The sequence below is a fragment of the Rhinoraja longicauda genome, chromosome 8 (genome assembly GCF_053455715.1).
Source record: "Rhinoraja longicauda isolate Sanriku21f chromosome 8, sRhiLon1.1, whole genome shotgun sequence".
NCBI classification, from domain to species: domain Eukaryota; kingdom Metazoa; phylum Chordata; class Chondrichthyes; order Rajiformes; family Arhynchobatidae; genus Rhinoraja; species Rhinoraja longicauda.
In genome coordinates, this window is record NC_135960.1 from 5252498 (window position 1) to 5280169 (window position 27672).

Consider the following 27672-nt stretch of genomic DNA (forward strand, 5'->3'; position numbering starts at 1 on the left):
GACCAGCATCTGCAGTTATTTTCTTACACAAACTGTACCTATAATGTCACAAGAATTAGTAGCGGTGGCACAGCAGTAAAGTTGCTGCCTCACAGCGTCAGAGACTCGGGTTCAATCCTGACTACAGGTGCTGTCTGTATGGAGTTTGTACGTTCTTCCTGTGACCTGCATGGGTTTTCTCCGGGAGCGCCCGCTTTCTCCCACATTCCAAAGACCTACAGGTTGGTGGGTTAATTGGCTTGGTAAAATTGTCCCTGGTGTGTGTAGGACAGTGCTAGTGTATGGGTATCGCTGGTTGGCGTGGATTCGGTGGGCCGAAGGGCCTGTTTCTCTAAACTAAACTCAGCAGGTCAACATTCCCCACCTATGAAGAATGTTTCATTGAACAGCGAGCTGGAGGACTACAATTCAGCCGGAGGCAATGGCTTCAAAGCAGAAAGGTGGAAAATTGATTTAATGTGGTTTGCACCTGATTTACTTCCCGATAATGAATAATTGGATAAAGAACAAAGTTCCCCAGTACAGATGTAGGGAGGAACTGTTTCCACTGCTGTGAGGGTCAGTAGCCAGACATACTGATTTAAGACAAAGAAGCCAAAAGGCAGTCTGCCACATCGCTTTAGTACAGTTGACTGCAAATATCATTCCAGACCTATTATTTTTAGTGGCACTGAGCTTGCAAATAAAATGAATAGTCCATAACGTATAGGGTACAGCTATGTAGTGACCAAGTTACTACACAAGCATCCAGAGACCAGGATTACTGATCCACAAATACACGAGACTGGATCCAGCACAATAGTCGGGGAATTCAGTTAATGGAGTACATCCGGAATAAAAAGTGAATGTCAGTGAAGATGCTCACACAACTATCAGATTATCACAGAAAGTAATTTGCTTCACAAATATCCTGCGGGAAAAGAAATCTGCCATCCTTATGACATTTAACTTTTCAATGTGATGAAGCAGACTCTTAACTCTTCCCCGTAATGGCCTAGCGCAAACTCAGCTTGGGGGCAATTAAGGTTGGATGTTAAATGCAGGCTTTGTCAGTAACAATTACATTCCGCAAATCAAATATAAAAACACCCTTGGCTTGTTTTTGACGTACTCTCACTGACAACAGAGCATAAAATGTAAAAACTATGATTTCAGCATCTGGTACTGGGTTCCATTTTGTCCCGCCTAGTCCAGCCAGAACATGGAATATAGAACAGTACAGCATAGGACAAGGGCTCTCAGCCCGTAATATCTGTGCTGAACATGATGCAAAGTTATCCTCAGCCTGCATGCGATCCCTATCCCCCCCCCATTCCCTGCCTATGAGTGGAGTTTTGTTTACTGTCACATGTACCTATGCACAGTGAAAAACTTTTGTTGCATGCTATATATCTGGGTGCCTATCTAGAAACATGGAAAATAGGTGCAGGCGTAGGCCATTCGGCCCTTCGAGGCAACACCGCCATTCAACACGATCATGGCTGATCGTTATCCAAAATCAGTACCCCGCTCCTGATTTTCCCCCCATCTCCCTTGATTCTGTTAGCCCTAAGAGCTAAATCTAGCCCTCTCTTGAAAACATCCAGCGAATTGGCCTCCGTCTAGAAGCATCTTCAGTGCCACTACTGTATCTGCCTGAGTTAGATAGAGATCTGGGGGCTAGTGGAATCAAGGAATATGGGGAGAGGTTGGGCACAGGTTACTGATTGTGGATGATCAGCCATGATCACAATGAATGGTGTGCTGGCTCGAAGGGCCGAATGGCCTCCTCCTGCACCTATTTTGATCCTGGCTACGGGTGCCGTCTGTATGGAGTTTGTACGTTCTCATGACCTGCAAGCGTTTTCTCCGGAATCTCAGGTTTCCTCCCACACTCCAAAGACATACAGGTTTGTAGGTTAATTGGTTTGGTATAATTGTAAATTGTCCTTAGTGTGCGGGGATCGCTGGTCGGCGCGGACTTGGTGGGCCGAAGGGCCTGTTTCCGTGCTGTATCTCTAAACTAAACCAAAGTGATTAACTCTTTCAGATCTAGATTACTACTGATGATTATCAGTTTGTACAGACCAAGGTTTATCTTAAATGTTTATTTCAGAGAATAGCAATAGATTCCTTCCCAGTTGAGCGTTCTTACAGATATTGAGTAAACATGATTAAAAAGCACTTCAAAACGAAAACTAATATACACAAAGGCTGTTAAAATGTGTAAAAAAAACACTGCAAGGTTTGAATGTTGTAAAACTCAGCACATGACATCAAGGTAATTCACATAAATGTATGGATTTTATAGTTTTATATTCCAAAGCATTTTATGTGACGTTGCATTAGGTTTCTGAGTACATTATTTGAGCATTATTATGTATTGTTTAATTATTAAGTATATTACATAGAATGGGTTGCCAACTACGCTAAAATATAACAAAATTTAAATTGCATAAAATGTTTTAACCAATGCACTGGAAAAGTTTTTTTTATAGAAAACCAAATCACACAGAACTCCAATTCTGCTGAGATGTTCATGAAATATTTCATGAAATATGCTGAAAGACCTTCACAATGCTCCCTAAAATTCTTTCCATTAACCAATCTTTTGGTGAACTATTATCAAGACAATGTCAAATTTTGTCAGGTAACACTTTTGTGAACTGACATGACAACTGCATTAAGATGGTGGCATTAATGTGGAAAACAATATGAAGGTCTATCACACGTGCCAATAAATAAGATCAGAAATAAATCGTATGCCCTTATTTTCAATTATTGACAGATCCATATAAAGGTATCATTACTCTGGGAAACAGCAGGTTTTTGCTGCTCCTTTTCACTAACGTTTGCAATGCACAAGACAAGATCTTTATGCATGCAGATTTGTGGAAACACCTAGCATATCTTAGTTTAGTTTAGTTTAGTGAAACACCATGGAAACAGGCCCTTTGGGCCACTGAGGGTAGACACACAATGCTGGAGTAACTCAGCGTGTCATGCAGCATCTCAGGAGAGAAGGAATGGGTGACGTTTCGGGTCGAGTCCCTTCTTCAGACTGATCACTGGTTCCATGCTGACCATTGATAACCCATTCACACTAGTATCCATTCCCTCCACAGGTGCTGCCTGACCTGCTGAGTTCACCACTCTGTGTTATATCTGTCAAACAATGTAAAATCAGCTTTTAACATTTTAGCTTGCAGTAACAAAAATATGTTTATTTGAATTGCTATTGAAAAGACCTTTATTTTTGAAAATCCTGCAGGGAAAAATAACTGCTATTACGAGTCTGAAACTCCAGCCTATTACCCTAATTCTCCCATTGACACAAGTGTCTGTGTAATGCGATTTTCCATAATACAATGCTTTGTTCAAAAGTAACTATTGTGTTTTAGCAGAACTATAGACAATAGACAATAGGTGCAGGAGGAGGCCATTCGGCCCTTCGAGCCAGCACCGCCATTCAATGTGATCATGGCTGATCATTCTCAATCAGGACCCCGTTCCTGCCTTCTCCCCATACCCCCTGACTCTGCTATCCTTAAGAGCTCTATCTAGCTCTCTCTTGAATGCATTCAGAGAATTGGCCTCCACTGCCTTCTGAGGCAGAGAATTCCACAGATTTACAACTCTCTGACTGACAAAGTTTTTCCTCATCTCAGTTCTAAATGGCCTACCCCTTATTCTTAAACTGTGGCCCCTTGTTCTGGACTCCCCCAACATTGGGAACATGTTTCCTGCCTCTAACGTGTCCAACCCCTTAATAATCTTATACGTTTCGATAAGATCTCCTCTCATCCTTCTAAATTCCAGTGTATACAAGCCTAGTCGATCCAGTCTTTCAATATACGACAGTCCCGCCATTCCGGGAATCAACGTAGTAAATCTACGCTGCACGCCCTCAATAGCAAGAATATGCTTCCTCAAATTTGGAGACCAAAACTGCACACAGTATTCCAGGTGCGGTCTCACTAGGGCCCTGTACAACTGCAGAAGGACCTCTTTGCTCCTAAACTACCTGTAATCAGAATTAAAACTTGAAATTGGCTTTGGTTGAAAGATGAACTGCCGTTTCTCTAAAGGGTGATAAATCTTAGAAGACTTCCAAAGTGCATGATATTGTGGGATTAGGTTGGAGCACTTTTTGACATTGTGCTTGTATGAAATTTGTCAGAAGTAAAGTATTCTCACCTATCCCCTTGTAGGGGGGCGAATGTAGACGTACGTTTCCATTTGCTGTTCCAACATCAAACATTGTAAGCTGATGGGCTGGTCTCAATTTGATCTCAGTCTGCATGTCACCTAGGTTTATCTTCGTAGATAAAGACCGGGGGTTATTGAATCTCTGCTTCGTCTTCTGTATGAAATTATCTAGCGGGAAAATACAATTTGAGAAATATCGGTCAAAAGCAAAATAATGCAGATCCTGCTTGAAACACTCAGCAAGTCAGACAGCACTATAGAAAGAAACAAACCAAGTTAACATTTCAAGTTGATGCCTTTTTTGTTACAAAAGTAGGAAAACTCACAAAATGTAATAGCATTGATGTACAGCGATATCTTGGGGTCCACCCAAGAAGGGTCTTGACCCAAAACGTCACCCATCCATATTCTCCAGAGATGCTGCCTGACCTGCTGAGTTACTCGAGTGTCCTTTTGCATCCAAAAGAACCCTTGTAGTCACAGGGAGAACATGCAAGCCCCACACAGACAGAACCAATGCTGTTCTTAAAGAAAGGAGATACTTAGAGGGAAGTAAACCCAAATGATAAACATGGTATATCCACCTTCTACGTTAGTACTCACATATGAGAAAGACTGAACTTGATGCATAACTCATATGATTAGAAATTAAAGAGACAAGTTATATATTGTTCATTATTCATTGTACATTAATTTACAATTTACCTGAAAATGATCAACTATAGCCTGGTCTCAATTAAGCAAGGATAGCCTCAACCATCTCCAAATTTTCATGTAAGAGAAAGGTCTGACTTAAACACAAAACCATACAGTACCAAAATGACAAATGATTTTCCATGCAATAAAATTAGATTAACATTTTCTAAAGTGCATCATCCTTCTCTCAGTAATATGTAATTAACACTTTTCAAGTCTTTCCACTCCACAAATTAGCACTTTGGAAGGCAAATTGTCATTACTACTATCATCATACAAGTCATTTGTAAAAAGCCTGGAAGCGTACCAAATTCTATGAAGGAGTATGGTCTGACAACCGTGTTAATCCTTGCTGTATCGTATAAAGTAATGAATTCTCGTTGCAGTTCATCCAGGAAGCAGAAAGCCAGCACATTTGGGTAATTTTCAGAGCAGATCATCATATACCCCACTCCTAATGAACTTATAAAACTAAGGAGAGAAAGGACAAATTAATTGGGTCTGTAATAAAGAAAGTAATGAAATAATTACGTTGATGAAATAGTTCGTGAATAATTTAACACAATGTACATTACAAAGATTGCATTATTATACATTTTGCTAATATATTTAAGTACAATTGACTATTCTGAAAAAACACGAACCAATATTTCAGTCGTACTCCAAATTTTACTGACTATGCTCTTAAATATAACTCAGACCTCATAAAACATTAACAGTAAGTCTGTTTCTCTTATGAGACATCTAATTTAATCCTATTCTCCTTTAAACATTTCAAGTAATTTAAGGTTTGCAATTATGTTTTCACACACACACACACACACACCAAAATCATCTTCACTGTTAAAATATATTTAGAACTCCCTTACAATTCGTCTTGTGATTATAACTAGCTGCAGGTCTCAATGAGCAGGGGAAACAATCCAAACGCGGCTAACGTATGAACTTATGCTTTAGAGATACAGTATGGAAACAAGCCCTTTGGCCCATCGAGTTTGCGCCGACAGCGATCACCCTCTACAATATTATCCTACACACTAGGGACAATTTTACCAAAGCCTACAAACCTGTACATCTTTGAGTGTGGGAGGAAACTGGAGCACCCGAAGAAAACCCACGCGGTCGCAGGGAGAACGTACAACCTCCGTACAGACAGCACCCGTAGTCAGGATGGAACCCGCGTCTCTGGCGCTGAGAGGCAGCAAGTCTACCGCTGCGCCACCGTGCTGCCCAAACCCTATGCTTCCCTTCATATTCTGGGGGCCGAAGTCGCGAAGAACAAAGGGGACCCAGCGTGGGATGGCCCTGCGGTGGTGGGGACGAAAAAGGGTCCAACAATATTTAAGGGTACTTTGTAACTTTGTAGGCACCTGGTGGCACCTCTTTTGTGCACTATATATGCAAAAACAAAAAAATTCACTGTACCTTCACAGTACGTGTGACAATAAAGTATGTATGTATGTATGTATTTCTGTATTTCACAAAATGCTGGAGTAACGCAGCAGGTCAGGCAGCATCTCAGGAGAGAAGGAATGGGTGACGTTTCGGGTCGAGACCCTTCTTCAGACTGATTTCTGTAAGTATGTCTTTCTGTATGTATGTATGTATGTATATGTATGTATGTATGTATGTATGTCTGTATGTATGTATGTCTGTATGTATATATGTATATGTATGTATGTATCTGTTCTGAAGGCCACTATCTTGACCTTCTCAGAGCAACTGAAAACCCCAAACTTCAGCCCTTTTTTGTAACTGTACCAATCAAGTGAATCTTATTTTTTAAATTTAAAGATGGAATCTTAATGCCCAGCCCCAAATGCTCTTGAGCAGAGATGGTGAGCTATTTTCTCGCAGCGCTACTACAGTCCTTCTGTTGAGGACCAAAGCTGCATCTTTATCATTCTTATTACATCACTCTTCAACAACGCTCCAAGAATTTAATGTGGAAGCCAACGTTAATGTTGGAAAACCACGCAAACGGCAGAGCAATATTTCGAAGTGATGTCCTAAGCTTTATTGCCAAGCTGTAAAGAAAACTCAGATGGCAAAAGGAGAACAAGGGCACCATTACTATATTGTGCAGGCGATAAAAGTAAATTTCATTGAAAAGCTTAAAGGAAAACAGATTGCATTTTTGTTCGTTGCCAACAAAGAGGGCTGTTGTGTCAGTTCTGCAGCAACAGAAGTACATGACTGTGAACAGACTTCACAAGGCATGGAAAGTGGAAAGAAAGTGTCTCTCTTTTTGGGAGGAGATACCATTGTCCTTCCCTTGCTCAGAATTTTATATTATTCTTTACCCTGGATTCATGACATTACCCACAACAGAAAGCTGACAATCTGCTGACATGGCTTTGATTAATCTGCATCAGAAAGAGGAGAGTGAGCGTGTGGATTGAAGAAAATTCGCCCCCTTGTTTCTTCAGCCGAGGAAACTTTGCAGGTAAACTGTGGATATACCTTGTGGAGGAAATGTTGTGTCTGTACGGAGTTTGTACGTTCTCCCCGTGACCTGTGTGGGTTTTCTCTACGATCTCCGGTCTCTTCCCACACTCCAAAGACATGCAGGATTGTAGGTTATTTGGCTTCGGTAAAATTGTCCCTGGTGTGTGCAAGATAGCGTTAGTGTGTGGGAATCGCTGGTCGGCGTGGACTCGGTGAGCCGAATGCCCTGTTTTTGCACAGTATCTCTGAACTAAACTAATAAAAGCTGACAAGCTACAAAGCCAAGAATTAATAGATCAATTACTGCCTAATATCTTAACATTCAAGTTAACACATTGTGCGATATTGATTGCTATATTTTAATTCAGCCTATAGTAAACTATTACTGCTTCTGCCTACAATAATAACCCTAAATATACAATAGACAATAGGTGCAGGAGGAGGCCATTCGGTCCTTCGAGCCAGCACCGCCATTCAATGTGATCATGGCTGATCATTCTCAATCAGTACCCCGTTCCTGCCTTCTCCCCATACCCACTGACTCCGCTATCCTTAAGAGCTCTATGAAGCTCTTAATTAATATTGGCTTTCAGCCCGAATTCTGGTACATTAAACACATCTCTTAAAAGTATACCTTTCATTGCATTCTGATAGCCATCTCAGATGCATTTACATTCTGTTTGAAATAAAACCATTTTACCTTGCAATCACATTGTAAAATAAAAGCCAGAAATCAGTTAAGGTTAGTGTTTCCACAGGAATCAGTAAGAACAAGAATAAAGTTCAACTCTGCCCCAAACATATTTTGAACCTGGTTAACACAACATAAATGTGGCACAGGAATTGAAACACTAAAGCCGGCAATGTAAATGCATCCTAAAACCAAAACTAGAAAGTTGCAACAAACACAATAACCCCATGCCTCCCATATAAAAAAATGTATACTTTTATTCTGTGATTTCACAGTCAACACTGGCCAAAGTAGAATTACTCATTATCACCTTCCCCGCTGCCAACAATGGACCATTGTGGGCTCCACAATGAGTTTCAAGGAGTCTGTGGACTGGTGCCAGCAGAACTGCCTCCGGAGGAAACCAGGGAGATGGTGGCAAATTCCGCAGGCCCAGCCAGGTCCCCCCGACACCGGTGAACATTCAGGGAATGGACATCGACAGGGTGGATTCTTATAAGTACCTGGGTGTCTACCTCAACAATAAACTGGATTGGGCTGAAAACACCGATGCGCTATACAGAAAGGGCCAGAGCAGACTTTATCTGCTAAGGAGACTCAGGTCCTTTGGAGTGCAGGGGGCACTCCTAAGGACCTTCTACAACGCGGTGGTTGCATCTGCCATTTTCTATGGAGTGGTCTGCTGGAGCAGCAGCATTGCAGCGGCGGAGGGGAAGAGACTCGACAAGTTGGTCAGGAAGGCCAGCTCTGTCCTGGGTTGCCCCCTCGACTCAGTGCAGGCGGTGGGAGAGAGGAGGAGGATGATGGCAAAGCTAACATCGCTGCTGGACAACGACTCCCACCCCATGCAGGACACTGTCACTGCACTGAGTAGCTCCTTCAGTGACAGACTCCTTCACCCCAAGTGCGTGAAGGAGAGATATAGGAGGCCCTTCTTTCCCGCTGCTGTGAGACTGCACAACCAGCACTGCTCCCAGCAGACGAGTCAACAATAACAGCTAAGAACACACAGAAAATTGATGACAATTTATGTATCTTTTATTTATAATGAATGATCTCTTGCTCTCTTGCTATTCACTTTGCTGCTGTAACACTGTAAATTTCCCCGTTGTGGGACGAATAAAGGAATATATTATTATTATTATCCACCTTTCCGTGATCATTGTTGCTGGCTTTGATCTGTTTCATTCATTTGTTCTATGCCATATCGCTCGGTTCCCTCTCCCCTGACTTTCAGTTTGAAGAAGGGTCTCGACCCAAAACGTCACCTATTCCTTTTCCCCAGAGATGCTGCCTAACCCGCTGAGTTACTCCAGCATTTTGTGTCTATCTCCAAAGTAGCATTATTTGTACCTGCAACGTTAGACCTACTGCCATAAACTGCTTCACCAGGAGCTTCAACTCACAGTTTGTATCTGATATAGATCTAATAAAGAGTCTCAGGTATATAGTCTGATATAGTCTCAGGTATATATGTTCCAATGTAGCAGTATTCCAAAGAAAGTCAGATGGCACACGGTTCTCTGGCGCTGAAAGGCAGCAACTCTACCGCTGTGCCACTATTCCATTAAAGGAAATAAATTTTGACGTATCAGACTGAAAATAAAGACTGGAAAATAGCACCAGTTACAGACTGAATGTAGAATGGCACAATTCATATAAGTGGCTGCCCTTTCTTCTCCAGCGGCTAGGTTTGTCCAGCTAAATAATGCAGAAAAATCTGATTTCTTTAATGAAAGGATGATTTAATGTATGTATATCAGCATGGAGTCATTGCAGAGAACTGCCTATAATAGACAGCCCGGCACACTGCACCAAAATGCCATTAGAGCTGTTTAGTATTGAGAGACTTTGAAGTTACGCTTGAGGCATATTGTTGTAGAAAAGTAGAAAGGCATTTCCACCGATGTGCTAATGTTAACTGGAAGACAAAAAAATAGGGATGACCAAACTATCGACATTCCATTTCCCAGCAATAGACAAACTCATCGTGATCAGTAAAATTACTTTAAGGGAAATTGGAAGAATAGTGTTTGGCATATGATTAAAGCCAAAATGGTTTTTAAAAAAAAGTTCTTCATATTAAACTGAAAAATGCAATGTGGCACGTGTGAATTTTATAGAACTGCACAGGGGGTAGTCAATCAGCCCAGCTATCTTTCAAAGGAGCAATCCAATTTTACTACCATAACGCACAGGAGCAGAATTAGGCCATTCGCACCATCACGTCTGCTCTGCCATTCGATCAGAGCTGATCTGCTTTTCCCTCTCAGCCCTATTCCCCTGCTTTCTCCCCATAATCCCTTGACGTCTTTACTAATCAAGAATGTATCAATCTCCACTTTAAAAATACCCACTGAGTTGGTCTCCACAGCTGGCTGTGGCAATAAATTCCACAGATTCACCACCCTCTGGCTAAAGAAATTCCTCCTCATCTCCTTTCAAAAGAAACATCCTTTTATTCTGAGGCTGTGACCTCTGGTCCTAGACTCTCCCACTAGTGGAACCATCCTCTCCACATCCACTCTATTTAGGCCTTTCATAACTCCCACTACACACACTTTCCCAACATTCCACTACATTCTCTCTCTCTCCAAATATCGATTTGTTTCTCTTTGGAAAGTTACAAATGAATCTGGTTCCTTCACTGTAATAAAAATGAACTGCAGATGCTGCCTTTATACCAAAGATAGACACAAAATGCTGACGTTACTCAGTGTGTCGGGCAGCATTCCTAGAGAAACCGGATAGGGTCGGGACCTTCTTCAGAATGATTGTAGTGCTACCATGAAAACTAACGTTTCTAACTTAGGGGAATCAGTCTGCAGATAGTTCTTAGGAAGAAATAACCCAGGGACTGTTGTTCGTTATTAGGATAGGTCAGATAAATTGGGTTTATTCACCTTGGAATGTTGAAAGCTGAAGGGTGACTCTACAGTAGTATGTTAAATTAGCAGGGACATAGATAGGATAAATTGTCAGAATCTTTTTCCTAGAGTAGGGGAGACCAGGACTAGAGGGCATAAATCTGTGGAACTCTCTGCCTCACAAGGCAGTGGAGGCCGATTCTCTGGATGCTTTCAAGAGAGAGTTAGATAGAGCTCTTAATGATAGCGGAGTCAAGGGATATGGGGAGAGGGCAGGAACTGATTGTGAATGATCAGCCATGATCACATTGAATGGCGGTGCTGGCACGAAGGGCCGAATGGCCTACTCCTGCACCTATTGTCTGTTGTTTAAGGTAAGAGAGGAGAAATCTAAAGGATAAAATGTTCACACAGAGCCAGGCAGATATCCAGAAGGTGCAGTCCATGGAGGTAGGTAGTGGAGTCAGATATAATTACAATGTTTTAAAGGGATTTTTGACATGTACTTGGATAGAAATAGACACAGAGGGATATGGGCCTAATGGACGCAAATGGAATTAAAGTAGAAAGGCATCATGGCCAGCATGAACAAGGTGGACCAATAAAGTCTGTTTCTCTGCAATATTCTTCTAGGATCCTGTGATATTTTAACATCCGTCTTAATTGGCTCCTCTGCACTCAAAGATTTATCTACCAATACCCATTGGTCTATTCCTTTAGAATTGGACTATTGTATTCTATTGCTTCTTATCATTATCCTTACTGAAACATTTCACTTCATATTGGAATTACATTTAATCTGCTACATGCCTTCCCCTTTCAATGCCCTCCAGAAGTCTGCTACTTGTTCTTTAACATATTTTTAAGCTGAGTCAGGTATAAACTTTTGAAATTATGCTGTTTAACCAAATCTAGCTCATATATAAAAAAAGGTCCTTAACATCGACTTCTAAAGGTACCTTCCAGCATATTAAATGAAAAATGTCATCATTACTCTTCATTTTCAGTTTTTACTCAAATTTCTATCTGCCCCTTCAATTAGTTATAATTTTCCCAACATGCCTTTTATGTAGTAATTTGCCAAATACCTTTTGAAAGTACACATGTACATATCTCGGGTATAATAGGAATGCACTGCAGATGCTCAAAATCACAAATAAAAATAAAAACTCCTGCAAATATTCAGGTGCTCACATAATGCCCTGAGAAAAGAGAGTAAGCGGTTCATTATCACATTTTCTCTGCAGGTGCTGTCTGACCTGCAATTTTCAAGCACAGTGCCCTCATTACTCTTCCCCATGCTTGAGCAAAGAACTTAATCAAGTGAGTGCAGCATAATTTTCCTTAAACAAATCATAACTAACAAACAGAAGCAAAAATAGACCAATTGACACCTGGAGCCTGCTCTGGCATTGAATAAGATTGTGGCTGGAGCAATCTTAGCCTTAACGCTGCTTTTTTTACTGTCCCTAAACCCCCTTGTAGACCAAATATCCACCTTGAAAATATTCAACGACTCCACCTCCACAGCCAGCTTTCTCCCCACCCCCCTTCTCTTTCAGTTTGAAGAAGTGTCCCAACCCAAAATGTCATCAATCTATTTGGCCCTTTCGCCCTACTTGCCAACACCGACCAACATGTCGCATCTACACTAATCTTACTTGCCTGCGTTTGGGCAATATCCCTCTAAACCTGTCCTATCCATGTACCTGTCTTAATTGTTTCTTAAACGTTGCATTAGTCCCTGCCTCAACTACATCCACCGGCAGCTCGTTCCGTACACCCACAACCCTTTGTGTGAAAAAGGTACCCCTCAAATTCCTACAAAGTCTTTCTCCCTTCACCTTAAACCTATGACTTCTGGTTCTCGATTCCCCTACTCTGGGCAAGATACTCTGCGTCTACCAGATCTATTCCTCCCAGGATTTTATACACCTCCATAAGATCACCCCTCATCCTCCTGCACTCCAGGGAACAGAGTCCCAGTCTGATCAATCTCTCTTTTTAGCTCAGACTCTCGAATCCTGGCAACATCCTTGTAAATCTTCTCTGCACCCTTTCCAATTTAACAACATCTTTCCTATAATATGGTTCCCAGAACAGAACACAATACTAAATGTGGCCTCACCAACATCTTATATAACTGCAACATGACCTCCCAACATCTATCTTCAGTATGTGTAGGAAAGAACTGCAGATGCTGGTTTAAATCGAAGGTAGATCACAAAATGCTGGCGTAACTCAGCGGGATAATACTCAGTACTCTGACTGAAGGCCAATGTTTCCTCCACAGATGTTGTCTGACCTCCTGGGTTCCTCCAGCACTTTGTATTTTGCAAAGAGTTACATCACTCAGAGAAGAAATGTCTTCTCTTCTCCATTTTAAACAAAGGTGAAGTCTTAGTCTGAAACTATGCCTCTGCTTCTAGGTACCAAAGGGTACCTCTCAGCATCCACCTTATTAATCCCATTCAGAATCTATGCTTCAACAAAAGCACCTCTTATTTGTCAATATTCTGAGGTAAATAGGCCGTAGGTTCGGCATTCCCTTCTCTGCACAGCTTTCGATGGACGCATATATTTTTTTATATGCAGAGTCCGAAATTGTAGGCAGTGTTCCAGGTTCAGTCTCAACAGCACCCTGTAAAATTGCATTTGCTGCTTTTATATTCCATACCTGTTGCAAAAAGGAAAACATCCCATTAGTCATCTTAACTATTTCCTGTACTGAATGCTAACCTTTGGCTGCATGTACCAGGGCCCCCAGATCCCTTTGCAATCTCTCTCCATTTGAATAATTTTACTTTTCATTTATTTCTTCCCAAGTGGGTAACGCCACATTGTATTGATGTTATATTCCGTCTGCCAGCTCATTACCCATTTATTTAATGTATCTTTATCCCTTTGCAGGCTGCAGCTTCTCATCATAGCCTGCTAACCCATTTATCTTTGTTTCATCAGCAAATTTGAGCACGGTACATTTAGTTCCTTCATCAAATATCAATGAAAATGGATTGAGGGCCCAGCACTGATTCCTGTGATCTTTGTCCACCCACTTGCAATAAATTCCACCTCCCCCCCCCCCCCCCCCCTCACCTGTATTTACCTATCACTGTATTCACAAAATGCTGGAGTAACTCAGCAGGTCAGGCAGCATCTCGGGAGAGAAGGAATGGGTGACGTTTCGGGTCGGGACCCTTCTTCAGACTGATGTCGGGGGTGGGACAAAGGAAGGATATAGGTGGAGACAGGAAGATATCACAGAGGGGGAGCAGCGAGAGAGCATGTTGCTAAACTCTCGTCGAAGAGAGGAGGAGAACTTCTTCAAAGTGGACATACCTCGAAGAGAAATCGCAGTGGAGCAACCAGTAGTATAAGAAAATAACTGCAGATGCTGGTACAAATCGATTTATTCACAAAATGCTGGAGTAACTCAGCAGGTCAGGCAGCATCTCGGGAGAGAAGGAATGGGTGACGTTTCGGGTCGAGACCCTTCTTCAGACTGATGTCGGGGGTGGGACAAAGGAAGGATATAGGTGGAGACAGGAAGATATCACAGAGGGGGAGCAGCGAGAGAGCATGTTGCTAAACTCTCGTCGAAGAGAGGAGGAGAACTTCTTCAAAGTGGACATACCTCGAAGAGAAATCGCAGTGGACTAGGTCAGGCTTTGTCTGGCCCCCACCTCTTTTCCAGCTATCTCTCCCCAACTACAATCAGCCTGAACTGGCCCAACCTGAAACGTCCTGAAACAAGGAACGGCAGATGCTGGTTTACAAAACTAAACTCAAATTCAGGAGCGGTGGCGCAGTGGTAGAGCTACTGCCGTACAGCGCCAGAGACCCGGGTTCGGTCCTGACCTCGGCTGCTGTCTGTGCGGAGTTTGTACGTTCTGCCCGTGGGTTTTCTCCCAGATCTTCGGTTTCCTCCCACACTCCAAAGAAGTACAGCTTTGTAGGTTAATTGGCTTGGTATTAATGTGAAAATTGTCGCTAGTGTGTGTCGGATAGTGTGAATGTGCGGGGATCGCTGGTCGGTGAGGATTCGGAGGGCTGACGGGCCTGTTTCCGCACTGTATCTCTAAGCTAAACTAAACTTAAGCAGGTCAGGCAGACCTCTAGAAGATATTTATTCACAAAATACTGGAGAAACTCACCAGGTCAGGCAGCATCTCAGGAGAGAAGGAATGGGCGACGTTTAGGGTCTCCTGAGGTGCTGCCTGACCTGCTGAGTTACTCCAGTATTTTGTGAATAAATACCTTCGATTTGTACCAGTATCTGCAGTTATTTTCTTACTCTAGAAGATATTTGATAGGTAACATTAAACTTTACTTTAGACTTCATTAAAGTCTAAAGCCACCACTCAAATATTGTCCAGAGATGTACCTGACCCACTTGATTAGTACGGGTGTCAGAGGTTATGGGGAGAAGGCCGGAGAATGGGGTTGAGAGGGAAAGATAGATCAGCCATGATTGAACTGCGGAGTAGACTTGATGGGCCGAATGGCCTAATTCTGCTCCTGTCACTTATGAACTTGTGTAGATGGGTCTCCAACGTTGCTTTAAACATTAATAATACTCGCAATGGAGAGGAATTAAAATGATTTAAACACGCCTGCATTAGTCTGCCAAACTCACATTTAAAATGAAAGGTAGACATATAGGGTACATATATATTATTTAAGATTAAAGGTCCCTCCAGACCTAAGCTTTCAACGAGTCTATTACTTGTGGACTAAAGATGGTATTGCTCGTCACCTTTACTCATTTCCATGACTGACCTCTTTGCTGGTGACAGCAATATCAGAAGGTCGAGGCCAAACTCGGATTGTGTTCGCAACTGGAGAAACACGATGCCATTAAATTGATTAATGAAACAGGGAAATGTGGTTTTAGGAGGCACGGACTTCCTGAACAATAGTTAAAGCTAGCTTTGTTTCATTTTTAAGCAGTTTTCAACCAGTATGACAAACAAAAGCAGCTTTAACATAATTTTACACAAGTGCCAAATGACAAGGGGCCAAATGTACATCTCCAGTTCTCTGCCAACTACTCTATTATGTACAATTTATAAAAGACAGTGACTAATCCGTACACTATGAAAGCACAACTGACCCCATGGCTGACGGTGCCCTGTGTACAAGTTTGAACAAAGTGCTTATCGAAAGACATTAATCTCCATTTAGGTTTATACTGGTTTTCCCCATTTGTTCACAACCAATAACATTTTATCTCACTCTGCAAAACACAATGTACACAAAGTTAACTTTGCTTTCTTGGAAATAAGCAAATGCAGGGGACATTAAATGGTGCATGTGGAGGCAGGAAATACAAACCCTCAGACACATAAATATAACGGGTACTTAAATCAAAGTCATGTTTCTGTTTATGTGGCTTACAATCAATCGTTTTGATGGCTGCAATGCAGTGCCATGTGATTCTTTTCTTACTACATACAAACACCCTTAAACAACTATTAATCCCTCCAGCGCTAGCTCTCAGCAGTTAGCAAAATGTAGGTGAAAGCTCAGCTGAGGACTTGGGAACGTAGACTACTATTCCAGGGAGGTACATTATGAGAGGTGCTGTTGTTAGGTTCTGATATTAAACCAAACTATCCAGGCTGAGTGCAAAGGGATCATGAAGTTATGTCCTGGTCACAATTCCTACACACCATATGACAGGATAACCATCTCTAAACCAGTTTAGAGATGCAGTGTGTAAACAAGCCCGAGTCTGCACCGACCAGTCAGGTCACATCTCTGGAGAAAAGGAATAATTGACATTTCGGACCGAGACCCTTCCTGAGTCTCAAACCGAAACGTCACTTATTCATCTTCACGAGAGATGCTGCCTGACCCGTTGAGTTGCTCCAGCATTTTGTGTATAAACCAGCAACTGAAGTTCATTCCTACACAAATAATCCTTGGGTACAAGTACATACATCCCCATAAAGGGGAACACAGCGCAGTGAGGAAGGCATATGGCATTCTTGCCTTCATTGTCTGAGGTATTGAGGATTAGGGTTGGAATGTCTTATTGCAGAAAATTAGAACTGGCCTTTGCAAATGGCAATCGATACTTGGACAACAGTTCATTTTAAAGTTAAGAACGATAGCTTCTTTTGAAACAAAAAGCATATCAATTACATGGTGTTTGGAGCTGAATGGCCTGCATCCAACAGCAGCAAAATCAGATTATCTATTTGAGATAACTCTGCAAAATCAGTTTGGCTGATTGACAAAAGCGACTTAATTTTGAAGGCCTTTCTTTGGTTGCAAAGTTGCTTGGGAAACGCTAGACATAAACTTTCTTCATTCCCTTCTAAAGCAAAGCAGGGAAGGGAATATCAATAACTTACTGTATATTGTAGTGTACATCTTTCAGAGTACTTCGATCAGGCAGGTGGCCTAGTTTTTTTGACAGCACTTTGAGATACTTCTTGGTTTCCTGCACTCCTTTATTGTGTTCGTAATCTGTCGAAGCAGAGAGAGGAAGGCCATCTCGAACACGCACCACTGAAGCAAAGAGGACCATTGACATTGCCGACCGCCCCAGGGATGCTGAAAAACATTCAAGGAAATGGTTTTGGAAAATTAATACATGTTAATTGTCAGTTCCAAAACATTATCTGCCTATCAACAACCCCCCTTCCTCCCCCTCACCTACCGCTTGCCATGCTTTGTATAACAGTATAACAGTATAACAGAACTTTATTGTCATTCGGTATAAATACCGAACAAAATTTCAGCAGTCACAAGACACAGCAAAAAAAGAAAAGAACACAGGACACACGACCCCAACACAAACATCCATCACAGTGACTCCAAACACCCCCTCACAGTGATGGAAGGCAACAAAACTTCCACTCTCTTCCCCCCTGAGCATCAACCAACTTCCCTTCCATTGAAGGTAGACACAAAAAGCTGGAGTAACTCAGCAGGACAGGCAGCATCACTGGAGAGAATGAATGGGTGACGTTTCAGGTCAAGAACCTTCTTCAGACCAGCACCCCCCCCCCCCCCCCCCCATTGACTCCATCTACACGTCACGCTGCCTCGGCAAGGCCATCAGCATAATCAAGGATGTGTTTCACCCCCGCAAGAAGTACGAAAATGCACACCTCTAGATTCAGGGACAGTTTCTTCCCAGCAGTTATCAGGCAACTGAACCATCCTATCACCAACTAGAGAGCGGTCCTGACCTAACATCTACCTCATTGGAGACCCTCAGACTAGTTTAATCAGACTTTACTGGACTTCATCTTGCACTCAACGTTAGTCCCCTTTTCTTGTATCTGTACACTGTGGACGGCTAGATTGTAATGATGTATAGTCTTTTGCATGATTGGATAGCACGCACCAAAAAAGCTTGTCACTGTACTTTGGTACACATGACAATAATAATAAACCACAACTACAAACTACAACAAACACTCTTCTAGCATTCTTTCCCCCACCCCTGCATTCAGTTTGAAGAAGTGCCCCGAAGCGAAAAGCCAGTTATCCATCTTCTCCAGGGATGCTAGCTTTTTGTGTATAGAAACATAGACATAGAAACATAGAAAATAGGTGCAGGAGTAGACCATTCGGCCCTTCGAGCCTGCACCGCCATTCAATATGATCATGGCTGATCATCCAGCTCAGTAACCTGTACCTGCCTTCTCTCCATACCCCCTGATCCCTTTAGCCACAAGGGCCACATCTAACTTCCTCTTAAATATAGCCAATGAACTGGCCTCAACTACCTTCTGTGGCAGAGAATTCCACAGTCTCACCACTCTGTGTGAAGAAATGTTTTCTCATCTCGGTCCTAAAAGACTTCCCCCTTATCCTTAAGCTGTGACCCCTGGTTCTGGACTTCCCCAACATCGGGAACAATCTTCCCGCATCTAGCCTCTCCAACCCCTTAAGAATTTTATATGTTTCTATAAGATCCCTCCTCAGTCTTCTAAATTCCAGCGAGTATAAGCCTAGTCTATCCAGTCTTTTTTCATATGAAAGTCCTGCCATCCCAGGGATCAATCTGGTGAGCCTTCTCTGTACTCCCTCTAAGGCTAGAATGTCTTTCCTAGATTAGGAGACCAAAACTGTACGCAATACTCCAGGTGCGGTCTCACCAAGGCCCTGTACAACTGCAGCAGAACCTCCCTGCTCCTATACTCAAATCCTCTTGCTATGAATGCTAACATACCATTCGCTTTCTTCACTGTAGGAAAAAAACTGCAGATGCTGGTCTGAAGAAGGGTCTCGACCCGAAACGTCACCCATTCCTTCTCTCCCGAGATGCTGCCTGACCCGCTGAGTTACTCCAGCATTTTGTGTCTTTCCTTGGTAAACCAGCACCTGCAGTTCCATGTTTCCACGGTATCTTCAACGTTAGGATAATTTATATCTTTTTACCATTTGGCAACAGCTAAAAGGCCGGGTGAATATAATATTGTTAGATATTTGAAGACAAACTTGTTCACTGCGGAAGGTGCTAAACAAGGTGCATGTGTGCAGAGCTGCAGCAAGTGGGTTCCATCAGTATTTCTTCAGATGTTACATTCAGGCACTGAAGTATGTTACCTGCTGCAAATGCAGTTCTTATCGTCTGCTGATTCTAATCTATCTTCCAGATGTCCCTGTGATTTCTCGCAAGGTTGTACAATGAGGAAGGTGCAACATTCAACGCCTCGTCTATGCTGAAGTAGCACACCTCAGCAATTTGACAGTCCGAAAATTGAAAATGCTGCGTATCCGTTAGAGGAAGCAACCTGCAAATAGGATAGGCCCCTTGTCACACCAGAAGTATTACTGTCTTTCCACTCTGCAGGTACCAGTAAGAGCAAATTCTGTGATAAAAAGGAACTGCAAATGCTGGATTATACCAAAGATACATACAAAATGCTGGTGTAACTCAGCGGGTTAGGCGGCAGCATCTCTGGGGAAAATGGATAAGTGACGAGGAGTCTGAAGAGGGGTCCCAACCCGAAACGCCACCTATCCATTTTCCCCAGAGATGCTGCCTGACCCGCTGAGTTACTCCAGCATTTTGTGTGTATCACAAATTCTGTGTTTCTTTCAGATTGCCAACACCTGTGGGGCGGCATGGTGGTGCAGCAGTAGAGTTGCTACCTTACAGCGCCAGAGACCCGGGTTAGATCCGGTCTATGGGTGCTATTCTTTGCAGTTTGTACGTTCTCCCTGTGACCGTGTGGCTTTTCTCCGGGTAGTCCGGCTTCCTCCCACACTTCCAAGACATACAGGTTTTGTAGGTTAATTGGCATTGGTAAAAATTGTCCCGAGTGTGTGGTATAGTGCGGGTGTGCTGGTCGGCTTGGACTTGGTGGCCGTAGGGCCTGTTTCCGCACTGTATCTCTAAAGTTTAAAGACCTGCAGTTTTTTTAAAAACTGTCTTCAACCATCCTTTGCTCAGTACCCCACTGAGTGGAAGTTCATAAGTTGGTATAGGTGCAGAATTAGGTCATTTGGCCCATCAAGTCTACTCCGCCATTCAATCATGGCTGATCTATCTTTTCCTCCCAACCCCATTCTCCTGCCTTCGTCCCATAACCCCTGACACCCGTACTAATCAAGAATATGTCAATCTCCGCCTTAAAAATGATGGCCTCTGTAGCAATGTATTCCACAGATTCACAACGCTCTGACTAAAGAAATTCCTCCTCATCTCCTTTCTAAAGGTACGTCCTTTTATTCTGAGGCTACGGCTTCCGGTCCTAGACTCTCCCACTAGTGGAAACATCCTCTCCACATCCACACTATCCAGAAACAAGCAATTCCCCCGACTGATCAAGAGGAGGGAGAGTGAGAAGCAAAGGTTCAGGCTTTTGTGGCAACAAATCCCGATGGCCAGCTTGCCAACCACTGTGGCTTAAATCACAAGGATAATTAATGTTGGAAGTTACCACCAGCAACAACATTAAAACAAGTATTAAGCTGCTGCTTTCAAGGAAAAGCCAATGGGAATAAAATAGCCTAAAAAAATGTAATTTACAAATTCCCTAACCTAATAGAATCCAAATTATTTAAGAGCACAATAGGAATATTGCAAAAATGTTTCATCTGTAACTAATTAAGTTGCTTAATTGCTTTATCTTTTAGCACACTCTTAATTTAACACCATGTTTAAATTAATCAATAAGAGAAGTTTTACAACTTTTCATTCCTGCTGGCTACATTTTTATAAGCTGCGATAGCATCTGAATAAATCTGCATTCCAGTTGTGCGCCATGTGGAAATTTGTGCCATTATTAATCTCCCCACCATATAACAAAAACACATTTTTACTGCTCGGCTCTCAATCTCGGATTTATCGCTTGGAATTTTGCATAACAAAAACAGCTGGCAGATTAGAATACATGGATTTAAAATGTAATCGACTAAAATTATGTTAGCTATTGTTGCCCGAATCCATTCCTGTACCTGGCAACTATCTGAAAACAAGCAGTCTTCACAACCTTGTTGTCAACTTTGATCCCGGTTAACAATTCAGAGCTCAAATGCGTTCCAATGCTAAGACTAAGTATTTACACTTCCACTCACATCGGCAACTCTGCCCCTGCCTTAACAAAGAACAAAAGGGACCCAGCGGGAGGGGGGGGGGGGGAAGGCGCCGAGAACAGAGGTACCTAGCACGGGGGGGGGCCGCCGAGAGATCAATGAGGGACCCAGCGTGAGGAGGCCACCGAGAACAAAGAGGGACCTACCATAGGGGGTGGGGGAGGCGCCAAGAGAACAAAGAGGTACCCATCACAGGCGGTGGAGGCGCCAAGAGAACAAAGAGGCAGCCAGTGTGGGGGGCTTGTAGAGAACAAAGAGGGATCCAGCATGGGGGGGGGGGGGGCACTGAAAATAAAGCAGGACAATAGACAATAGGTGCAGGAGTAGGCCATTCAGCCCTTCGAGCCAGCACCGCCATTCAATGCGATCATGGCTGATCATTCTCAATCAGTACCCCGTTCCTGCCTTCTCCCCATACCCCCTCACTCCGCTATCGTTAAGAGCTCTATCCAGCTCTCTCTTGAAAGCATCCAACGAACTGGCCTCCACTGCCTTCTGAGGCAGAGAATTCCACACCTTCACCACTCTCTGACTGAAAAAGTTCTTCCTCATCTCCGTTCTAAATGGCCTACCCCTTATTCTTAAACTGTGGCCCCTTGTTCTGGACTCCCCCAACATTGGGAACATGTTTCCTGCCTCTAATGTGTCCAATCCCCTAATTATCTTATATGTTTCAATAAGATCCCCCCTCATCTTTCTAAATTCCAGTTTATACAAGCCTAATTGCTCCAGCCTTTCAACATACGACAGTCCCGCCATTCCGGGAATCAACCTAGTGAACCTACGCTACACGCCCTCAATAGCAAGAATATCCTTCCTCAAATTTGGAGACCAAAACTGCACACAGTACTCCAGGTGCGGTCTCACCAGGGCCTGGTACAAATGTAGAAGGACCTCTTTGCTCCTATACTCAACTCCTCTTGTTACGAAGGCCAACATTCCATTGGCTTTCTTCACTGCCTGCTGTACCTGCATGCTTCCTTTCAGTGACTGATGCACTAGGACACCCAGATCTCGTTGAACATCCCCTCTTCCTAACTTGACACCATTCAGATAATAATCTGCCTTTCTATTCTGTGGTGTATTATGATAAGAATCGACGAGTGAGACAGGTTAGCATACAACATATGGCTGCTTTACTTCAACACCACCAGAGAGTGTAATCAGGTATCCCACAATGCTTTATACCCGGAACTACGGCAAGGCTCAGCTGCCAAAACACAAAACTCAAAATGGTAAATACACCACATTACCCCCTTTTTAAAATGAAGGTAATCTTAAATAACTGAAATTAGCAAGTGCCTTATTACTAACAATAACCATTCCCAAAATTACTACTATGCAAAGTTACTTGTTATCACTAGAGACCCTCTTGTAGTTTTAACAAGTCTCAGTCCATCTGTGTGTTCATATTAATGAAAACAACTTAAACAACTAAACAGTCCTTCATGGCGAACATTTCCCCTTTTAAAAAAAAAAAAGAAACTTAAGGGAAATAGCGGTCTGGAGGCTTCCTGACCCTTGATGATCGGCGTGGACTCAGCGGCGCAGCAGCTGCAGCTGTACGGTCCACAGTCCCTGGCTCGCTGCATGATGACATGTCCTCCGGCTGTGCGGGTTGGCTCGGTGCAGAAGTGTCAGTGGTTGAGTTTTCAGTGTCCTGATCCAGTCCATCTCCCATGACTCTGAATCTCAGCTGATCTCCATGTCTCCTGTAGGTGATGTCGGTGTCTCCTCCTTGTACTTTGTAAGACACCGGTCCTGTTTGATCCACTATGACTCCAGGAATCCATTTGCGTCCTCCCCCAGCCGTATTGTATAAATACACTGGGTCATCCACTGAGAAACACCTGTCTGCTGCACGGAGGTCATGGTGAAACTTCTGCTTGTACTGTTTTTTACGAACAGCGGCTGCTGTGTCTGGACGGATGAAATCCAGACGGGTGCGCACGTGTCTGTTCAGAAACAGGTCAGCAGGTGACTGACCAGTAGTGCAGTTTGGTGTGGTGCGATACTGCATCAAAAAGATGGAGACCCTGTCCTCCACATCCATTGCGGTGTGTGTCAGCTTTTTCATTCCACCCTTGAATGACTGAACGTACCGTTCTGCCAGGCCATTCGAGGCAGGGTGACCAGGAGCACTTGTAGAATGAAGGATTCCATTCTGCTGCATGAAGTTTTTAAACTCCTCTGACGTGAACTGCGTTCCATTATCCGTGACAATGTGCTCCGGCAATCCATAAGCTGCGAACAGTCTTCTCAGTCGTGTGATAGTGGCTTGTGATGTGATGCTAGACATTTTAAACACCTCCAACCACTTGGAGTAAGCATCCACCACCAACATGAAAGTGTGTCCCAAAAATGGACCAGCAAAGTCTATGTGTAGTCTTTTCCAGCTCTGGCCAGGAAATTCCCATGGATGCAAAGGCACCTGACGAGGCATCCTTTGCTCCAATTGACATGACTCACATGCTCTGCAAACTTGCTCCACCTCTGCATCAACTTTAGGCCACCATACGTACTTGCGTGTTAGTGCTTTCATTTTCACAATTCCTGGATGGCCAGAATGCAGCTCCTTTAAAACAGTTTTTCTCAACTTTTCAGGAATCACCACTCTGGTGCCCCACAGGACACATCCTCGCTCTACTGAAAGTTCACATCTACGCGTGTGGAAAGCTTTCAGAGTCTCATCCACTTCAGCAGGCCAGCCATCCATGACAAATTTCAGCACCTTTGACAACACGTTGTCTGTGCGTGTTGCACGTGCCACTTGGTCTGCGTTCAGTGGAGCCTGCTCAAGATGTTCAGTTAACAGTGTGTATACGCTGTCAGTGATGGCTGTGGTCCCTGCGTCGTTTGTGTCAGGCAGCGGAACTCTTGAGAGGCCATCTGCATTACCATGTTTCCCTGAGGCACAGTACTCAATGTGATAATCATAGGCAGAGAGAATTATTGCCCATCTTTGGATTCGAGCTGCAGCCATGGTAGGCAGGCTTTTGTGTTCTCCAAACAGTGTTAGCAGGGGTTTGTGATCAGTCACAAGTTTGAATTTCCTCCCCCACAGGTATTGGTGAAACTTTACACCAAAAATGAGCGCCAGTCCCTCTTTCTCAATCTGAGAATATTTCTTCTCAGCAGGGGATAATGTGCGTGATGAGAAGGCGATGGGGCGCTCCTCCCCTGTAGGCATTTTGTGTTGTATGACAGCTCCAATGCCATACGCTGAGGAGTCACAGGCCAGAGTGAGAGGAAGCTTTTGGTCATAGTGCACCAGGATCTTGTCACTTGTGAGCAGCGATTTGCACTTGTCAAAAGCTTTCTGCTCTCGACTTTTCCACTCCCACGACACCTGGTCTTTCAGCAACCTGTACAGGGAAGCAAGCACGGTGCTTTGGTTGGGCATGAACCGTCCATAATAATTCACTAGTCCCAAGAAAGCTCTCAGCTCTTTCACACAGGTGGGGGCTGGTGCATCCTTTATTGCTCTGACTTTCTCCGGTGACGGCTGAATGCCCTGGCTGTTTAACACATGACCCAAGTATTCGATTTGTTTCTTTCCAAACTCACACTTTGCGTCCCTGACTCTCAGTCCGCTCTCCTGCAGTCTCTGTAGCACTTTATGCAGGTTTTGCAGATGCTCTCGTTCAGTTTTTCCTGTGATGAGGAGATCATCCAGATACACCACTACATTCAGATCTTTCATGAGGTTCTCCATGATTCTTTGGAAGATGGAGGGTGCTGCGCTCACACCAAAAGCCAGTCTGTTATAGACAAATAAGCCTCGGTGTGTGTTAATGGTCAACAGTTTTTTTGATTCTTCCTCCAGAAGTACCTGCTGGTACGCTGAGGCGAGGTCAATCTTTGAAAACACCTTTCCTCCACTGAGGGTTGCCATCAACTCCTCTATCCGTGGCAAGGGATAAGTCTCTGTAGTGGCAGCTTGGTTTACAGTGAGTTTGTAATCTCCACACAGACGAATGGTATGGTCCTTTTTTTCAACCGGAACAACGGGTGCTGCCCATTCACTATGTTTGACTGGAGTAATTATGTTGGCCTTTTCCAGTCGGTCCAATTCAGCCTCCACTCGTGCTTTCATGGCAAATGGCAGTGGGCGGCTTTTGCAAAACTTTGGGCGGGCCCCTGGTTCCACCAGAATTGTTGCTTTGACATCACGCAGAGTGCCAAGTTCATCTTTAAACACTTCAGCGTGTAACTCCAGTACATCCTGTATTGATGTCAGGTGAGGCATCTCCTTAATATGCTTTATGTCTTCCTGATGAGACTTGTCACTGGCATGTTTAATTTCTTTCCAGTTTAAGGTGAGCTTTTTTAACCAGTTCCTTCCACACAAAGCTGGTCCTGCTCCCTTTACCACAATCATTGGTAGCTGCTCACTCTGACTCTCATATTTGACAGTGGCTTCAAACTGTCCCAACACAGGAATAACCTCCCCTGTGTATGTCTTCAGTGTGACTTCAGCAAGCCCTAGTGGTTGCTTTAAAAAGGTGGTCTGAAACAACTCCTCTGAGATAATGCTCACGGCAGCTCCGGTGTCAATTTCTAGTTTGACTTCTTTGCCATTAACCACAAAACATGCCCGGTATGCTTGTTTACAGTTGTTGCCATTTACTAATGAAAACATTGGCAACACTATTTCCTCTGCCTCCACATACTTTGTGTTTTTATCAGTCTGTCGTTTATATCTGCTCTGTGTCGGTGCTGCCGCCACTTTTCCTCTGCATGCCCTTTTAATATGCCCGGTTTTACCACAGTTGTAACACTTTGCATCTTTAAAGCGACACACCTGTGGGCTGTGATTTCTGCCGTTACATCTATGGCAGTTCCTCCCCGTTTGCTTAACCGTGTGTGCATCCACTTTATGCACTTGGTTCGGACGTACCTCGTGTCCCCGCAGCTGCTGCGTGTCTCTCTCCGCAGTCTCCATGCTGAGGGCGATTTCAAATGCCCGTGCAAAAGTCAGGTTGGACTCCGACAACAGCCGTCGCTGGCTTGCCTCATTACAAATCCCACTGACAAAACGGTCCCGAAGCGTCTCGTTCAACGTCGCTCCAAACTCACAGTTAACTGCACACTGTTTCAGCTCCGCAACGTAACTGGTCACAGATTCATCCGCCCGCTGGTTGCATCGGTTAAAGCGGAATCTCTCCGCAATAAGCAACGGCTTGGGTTCAAAATGAGTCTTTAAAATGTTCACAATGTCATCGTAGGACTTATCTTTTGGCTTCAGCGGCTGCACCAGGTTCCTTAACAGACCATATGTAGATGCTCCCATCACACTTAACAGAGTAGCTACTTGCTTCTCCACTGCAATGTCGTTAGCCTCAAAAAACTGCTCTAAACGTTCCACATACACCGACCAAGACTCTGTCTTCGGGGCGAACTCCCCTATGGAACCTATGATAGGCATTTTCTCCTTGTTTTATCCTCGTCGCCAACTTTAACTGTGGTGTATTATGATAAGAATCGACGAGTGAGACAGGTTAGCATACAACATATGGCTGCTTTACTTCAACACCACCAGAGAGTGTAATCAGGTATCCCACAATGCTTTATACCCGGAACTACGGCAAGGCTCAGCTGCCAAAACACAAAACTCAAAATGGTAAATACACCACATATTCTTACTTCCAAAGTGAATAACCTCACACTTTGCGGGGGAGGGGGGGACAGAGGGACCATTGAGGACTACTTTGTAACCTTGTCGGCGCCCTGTACCTGGCGACTCTTTGCATACATTGTGCACAGTATGCAACACAAAGAATTTAACTATGACATGTGATAACAAGGTATCAATCAGTCTACCGATTCATCAGCTGCTGATAATGCCATCCACACCTTTGCTAACCATTCCAGCACAAGATGTAACGAGTGGGACTGATGGGATCTCAGTGTTCTATAATTAATTTAGTGACTTGGATGAAGGCACTGAAGGTACAGTTGCTAAGTTTGCTGATGACATGAAGATAAGGAGGGGCAAGTATTTTAGCAGCAGATAGATCAGTCTGAAGAAGGGTCTCGACCCCAAACGTCACCCATTCCCTCTCTCCTAGATGCTGCCTGACCTGCTGAGTTACTCCAGCATTTTGTGATACCTGAAGATAAGGAGGAGTGCGGGTTAATGGCAGAACTGCCAGGCAAAGGATGAAATGCTACTGGGCTATTTGGGAATGCAGGGCTTAATTTGCAATCATATCAGCC

The 27672-nt window shown here is 43.6% G+C and overlaps 1 protein-coding gene across 4 annotated transcripts in view; it reads right to left on the reverse strand.

Annotated features, from left to right (window-relative positions):
- sec22a (SEC22 homolog A, vesicle trafficking protein) overlaps positions 1 to 27672 on the reverse strand; it is a 61864-nt gene that overhangs the window by 21854 nt on the left and 12338 nt on the right. For 3 of the 4 annotated variants that reach the window (XM_078404373.1, XM_078404375.1, XM_078404374.1), the window contains exons 2-4: positions 17250 to 17451; positions 5192 to 5355; positions 4177 to 4356 (exon numbers count right to left, since the gene is read on the reverse strand). In XM_078404373.1, the coding sequence (XP_078260499.1) occupies positions 4177 to 4356; positions 5192 to 5355; positions 17250 to 17431 (526 nt within the window). In that variant the 5' untranslated portion in view covers positions 17432 to 17451. Of the gene's footprint in view, positions 1 to 4176; positions 4357 to 5191; positions 5356 to 13388; positions 13552 to 17249; positions 17452 to 27672 lie in introns of those variants that run through there. The other variant, XM_078404376.1, reaches the window with a different exon arrangement.